The sequence below is a fragment of the Carcharodon carcharias genome, chromosome 14 (assembly GCF_017639515.1).
Source record: "Carcharodon carcharias isolate sCarCar2 chromosome 14, sCarCar2.pri, whole genome shotgun sequence".
Taxonomy (NCBI): Eukaryota; Metazoa; Chordata; class Chondrichthyes; order Lamniformes; family Lamnidae; genus Carcharodon; species Carcharodon carcharias.
Genome location: NC_054480.1, coordinates 43045939 through 43051938, shown reverse-complemented (window position 1 = coordinate 43051938; position 6000 = coordinate 43045939). Strand labels below are relative to the sequence as shown.

Below are 6000 nucleotides of genomic sequence, written 5' to 3'. Positions count from 1 at the left end.
GAAAACTGAAAAGGTAGATGCAGTGTGAGGAGAATAGTATCGCTTATGTGGCTAATGGCTATTGTATTTTGACTGGGTGGTGTGTCGATCAATGTCTGAAGCTTTAGTGTATCGCACTTATTTATGACACATTTCGTCGGTTTGTGGTGATGGAATTGCAGGGTCCTCCCACCCGCGGCTCAGAACAAATTCAAACCCTTAAACCTTTGGAACAATTATCTGAAGAACAGATTTAGTAAAGAAAACCATAGCGCCTACAAGCCCTTAAAAACAGCAAAAGCAATTTCATTCCACATCCGATTAAATGGAAAAGGATTTCAGTGACACATCGGGAAATTTACAGAAAAGCTTTGGAAGGAGACCTGTCAGTGCAGACGATTTGTAGGAGCATTTAATTGTTGCTAAGTTTCTGGGAGGCCAATTGAAAGACAAAACTGTCGTGTTGTGTTCTGATAACATTAGGGCGAGCTACGAGAAAAGAAATGTTTCAATGTAATGTCAAAACTGGTGGTGAAGGGAATTCAAATAAAAGGAAAAAAATGATTAAAATCCCGAATTGTGTAGAGGCGTGAAATGTAACGAGATGTCAGGTTGTGCGCTACGTATTTTTGAAGTAAAAAGGACTTTCGTTTATTACATTGTGTGCTCACTGTTTGAAATATTAGTCCAGATACCAACCCCACCCCCAAGGATGCGGGTAATGTTTTTTTTTTAAAAAAGGCGTTTGCGGAGATTGTTGATTGGGTTTTATTTTTGGAGCCGAGTGGGATCTGATAGCCTTGTTAGGTATGTTATAACATTCCGGCTGTGGAGAGGGAGGGTGAGGGAGAGTCGCTGACTGCTCTCACACTGACGTCTGGCTGCTGGCCGGGGAGAGGCAGCGCTCAGTCAGGCTACCTGCCGTTTGGGATCGCCCTGTGTACCCCCTCCCTCCCTCCCTCCCTTCCTTCCTTCCTTCCTTCCCACCCATCACCACCTCCACCACCCCCGCCCTCCTTCTCCATTCAGATTCAGAACCCCCATCCCTCCTTCCCCCCTCCAACCCACCCATCCACCTTTTTTTATTTCCTCTGTTTCCCACCCCCCTCCTCCCGGGGGCGGTACACTCCTCCCCCGCCCCCGCCACCCCCCCGATTCATGCATGAGCGGTGGAAGGTTTGATTTCGACGATGGAGGGGCGTATTGCGGAGGCTGGGAGGGCGGCAAGGCTCACGGCCACGGCATCTGCACCGGACCCAAGGGCCAGGGCGAGTACTCGGGCTCCTGGAACTACGGCTTCGAGGTGGTCGGCGTCTACACCTGGCCCAGCGGCAACACCTACCAGGGCTACTGGTCTCAGGGCAAAAGGCACGGCCTGGGCTTGGAGACCAAGGGGCGCTGGGTTTACAAGGGCGAGTGGACTCACGGCTTCAAGGGCAGGTACGGGGTCAGGGAGAGCCAGGCCAGCGGGGCCAGGTATGAGGGCACCTGGAATAACGGCCTCCAGGACGGTTACGGCACCGAGAAATACGCGGACGAAGGTAAGACCCTCCCCGGCATCGTTATTATCAATAATATTAATTATTACTAATAATCACCAGGATTCAATTCCAACTAATGTCTCCCGGCTCAACAAACATCTCATCTCATGTCATGTTAAAAGGAACAGGTTTTAAATGATCAACATTCACATTTATAATCTTTTCCTAAATAGATTTTGGAGCATATTTGAAATCTGTCCCCCCCCCCCTCCCCCACCCCCGCCTTAAACCGTGTGTTTTTTTCGAGGGGGGGGGGGGGTGGATAGGTTGTTCTTTTTCTTTTGAAAAATTGTTTCCTGGCCTCTTGTCAACGTTATTTGTGATTTTCTTTTCTCCCGGTTGCCATGGTAACTATCAACACATGCCACGAGTAACAGAACTGAATGTAAACTGAAAAGAGTTCCCCCCCCCCCCGCCCCCGTTTTACAATCAACATGTTCGATATGTTAGTGTGAGGAAAAGATTTGTTAGTTTACTCAACTCACGTGGACACTTTTATTGAAGTTACCAGAAATCAATTTTGAAAACGTCGTGATTTTAATCTAAAAAGTCTTATACTTTGTTGAGGAAATAGGGATCAATCGTTTAAGGGGAAATAATCCCTGTCAGGGCTCTTGTGTTCCAGAGCCAGGGAAGGCCGCGTTTCTCTCGTCATTTAGAAGACTTTTTCAAATTTATGATTGTCGGGGAGCAAATTCAGAGACTTCTTGAGGTCAAGATAGTTTCAGGAAATCAAGCCTGTTGCCGTTGATGAAAGTTCAGAGCCAAGTCAACCCTTTGTAGCAAACTTGGTAATCTAATGCCTGACCCACAGTGCTCCATGGAGGTCACAGCTGGGAACTGGCCATCCAGTCTGCCGCACAAGAGGAACCTGGAGGGGTAGGTCTTTCACTAGAAGCTGGAAATCTTCAAATAGCCTTGCAAACCAATGCAATAATGTTAGGGTAGTGCTGGCCAGACAAGCAGAGAGAAATAGCTCTGGTAAACTGTAGTTGGAACTGTTTAAACTCCAAAAGTACCCCTGCACACACCAAGCTCTTCTTGACTTTGCAAATTTATACTTCAGATTTATGGACATGAGCAAGTGGGATGTGTCCTGACAAAAGACAACATCTTGGGAAATAGAGACACTATCAGTCGATGTTGATTTCTCAATAGCTTAATTTGGACTTTCTTTAACATGGTTATGAGGAATATCAGACACCTGTTTACTAAGAAAAAGTATCTATTTTAAAGAGAGACTTTTGTTTTTCATTTTTCTCCTCGCAACATTTAGTTGCAACATAAAAATATTCTGTCCAATCAGTTTGCCATTGTTTAACTTCCGTGATAGCAAATAGTTCTAATCACACTTATTCTGATCTCCCTTTAAGCACTTTTTCTTCGTCCAACAATCCAATCTAACCTTGAATGTTCACATTATTTCTGCCTCAACCACCAACCCCAGCCATGAATTCCACAGCTTCAAAGCTTTCAATTTGCAGAGGTTTTCTTGTGCTCTGTTCTACATCTCTTTCATTTAATCTTGTATGCATGTGCCCTCATTCTTGACTCTTCAATTGTTCCTATCTACCCTATCTCAAGCTTTCATTATCTGAAACACTTTTATGATATGACTCCATATTTTGTGTTGTTTTGATGAAAAAGACACAATTTTTAAGGTCATTCGTATTTAATTTTCCTCTTAACCAGGCAGCATGCTAACAAATCTACATTATACTCTCTAAAGCCTCAATATCTTTTTAGAGTGGAGTGCAGAAATGGACATTGAACTCTAATTCTTATTAAGGCTTTACATAGGTCTATCATTACCTCTTGGCTTTAATATTCTCTACCTCAGGATAAAACCTAGAAGTTCACTTGCTTTTTTTAAACAACCTTATCGGCCTGAGACACTGCTTTTAATATTCTGTGAAAATGCATGCCAGAGTCACTCTGCTTGTCCAAAGCACCAAATCTACTTGCATTTAAAGTATAATTACTGATACTTCTTTTACCAAAATACATTGCACCACACTTACTGACATTGAATTCCACCTGTTGCTTTTTAGCCCATTCCCCCTTGTGTTAGTATTCCTTTTGCTGTTTCCTTTGTCTTCTAAAGATTTAACCAAACCTCCTATTTTGGTATCATCTGCAAATTTCAACTCTCTTGGCCTCTATCCAAATCATTAGTATACACAGTGAACAGAAGTGGCCCAGAGCTGAACCTTGAGGGAAATGACTACTCACTTCCAACTGTTCTGAAAACAACCCATAACTACTAGTCTAATTTATTAGAATTATTATTAATTATTTATTACAATTTTAAATCCAGTTCGCTATCCTGCCATCAAATCCACCCCCTTAACCTGTTCCAGTAATCTCCCATATCGTACCTTGTCAAAGGCTTTTGTAAAGTCAGTGTACACTATACACAATCGCCCATTAAAGTAATTGGCCTGTAATTACCCAGCCCTGTCTTTCTTTTTAAAAATGGGCACTAAATTGGCTACTCTCCAATCCTGCAACCCCCAAAGGATCTCCTCTACCCACCTCTGGGCTGCAGATATTGACTGACTCTGTTTCATATTTGAAAAAGAGTGCACATATTCTCAAAAGTTATCTAAAAGATTATTTAACAACATGATCTCAGAAGAGGAGAAACAATTCAGTGGTTCCTGTAAATTGCAACCAGCTGAATTTTACATTTTCTAGGCCCAAATTGTATTATTACCCTGATAGGAGCTCTACTGCAGCTACACTGGGCTATCTGTCCGCCAAGTCTGCAGTCTGCTGTTTAAATTATTACAATTGGTGTTTCCTCTTGTATTGCGACTTCCTTTTAACCTGATCGCATGGGCTTTGTTTTTATAAACTGTAATGTATTTAAATTTGCACTTCATAAACTAAGTTTAATTTTTCAGGTAATCTGAATTTTATTCCAAGGCAGAATTTTCATGCATAACTGGATATTGATAATTGCCTCTAATTGGGCTGTTGTTACAGTTGATTCTTCTATTCAGAACATGCTTGGTTGGTCAAAATATCCTTGATATTTTGGAAGTTGAGTATGCAGCCTTTAGGTTAATGTACAGCCAGTGATTAATGAACAACATGAAAGTAATTATTGGACAACCTTCATCTGTTCTCAGAATGATTCTAATCTGGAAAGTGAGGTGTTATTGGACTCAAATTGAAATAAATTCCCATGTAACTATCTGAATTTAATTTTCTTTGATCAAATTATTAGGAGTCAACATTATCAAAACTAACACTTCAAATAAAAATGTAACAGATGAGTTCTTGTCCACAATTCAGTTTTACATTTTAAAGCTAGCATCAGGGAAGTAACAGATACAGAAATTTATAAAATCCATTATACAGTTGTTAATCTCAATCAGAATTAAAATTATATAGCATAGATCTTGGTTAAACCAATTGATGGAAAGGTATCTATTTCTTCTATTAAATTATCAAAGCGCTATAGAATCATTACACATGAATACACATTAAATGAGTTTCTGTAAATAAATATTTAAAATATTTCCAATTAAAAATATCCCCCATTATATATTATTAGTTATAAGAACATAATAAACATTAGTCCTTTCATGTGCCAGATTATTGTGGCAGTTAATGCAGTGTGTCTAAATTAATAAAATATTCCAATTTAGAAAGCAATTTAACATCTTGTGTACTTTGTGCACTAAACAATGTTTGCTGCCAGAGGTGTTGGCTAGTTGCCATAGTAACAAAGCAACCCACACTGCATCAACTCTTAGCTGCAATATTAAACTGCAGTGGATGCAGTGAATACCTTTGATAGAAATTATTTGCTTATATTTTATCAAGGTTGAAACTTTTGCAACAGATTAATCTATAGATTATTACCTATACAGTACAACATGTTGAAATCAGTGTACAGTGATGGATAAAGGTGAGTTTGGATTACCTAAACCAGTCGAACTCCTGTACAAAATTATATCTTCATTTCCATTTCACCAAAGTGTTAAGAATCAGCATTCTGAAAATTCACAAACATCATCTGAAAACCACAATGAATAATGTATCAATTAAATTAGGGCCTTTCAGTGACTCTTTCCAGATGTTGTTTAGTTTTACACTTTATAGTTGGCATCAAGGAAGTAACAAATGCCATTTTATTATCCATTAATTAGTTGTTAATATCATCCCTAATGCATTGTTCCATTCAGTCTCAGAATGTGACACTGTGAATTATTTTGTATGAGAGTTGCTGGTTATACAAAATCAGTGAGCCAGAAAATAAACAAACTTAAATTTAAAAATACCAATTCAATAATCAAATCGCAGGTATGCAGTTTACATGTTTTGCAACTCCAGAGTTCATCTTACATTTAGTTTTGTTTGATACAAAACACCTTAGGGTGCTAAAACCATTCAAGTGTCAGCCTTCACACAGTAGGAGTACTCTTGTCTCTGAGCTGGAAGATTACGGGTTCAAATCCGACTCTAGGGA

At 39.9% G+C, this 6000-nt stretch overlaps 1 protein-coding gene across 4 annotated transcripts in view; it reads left to right on the top strand.

Moving 5' to 3' along the window:
• The first annotated feature begins 1096 nt into the window (after positions 1-1096).
• LOC121287283 (junctophilin-2-like) overlaps positions 1097-6000 on the top strand; it is a 122692-nt gene continuing 117788 nt past the window's right edge. For all 4 annotated transcript variants that reach the window (XM_041205012.1, XM_041205014.1, XM_041205013.1 and 1 more), the window contains exon 1: positions 1097-1520. In XM_041205012.1, coding sequence (XP_041060946.1) covers positions 1142-1520 — 379 coding nt within the window. In that variant the 5' untranslated portion in view covers positions 1097-1141. The remainder of the gene's footprint in view (positions 1521-6000) is intronic.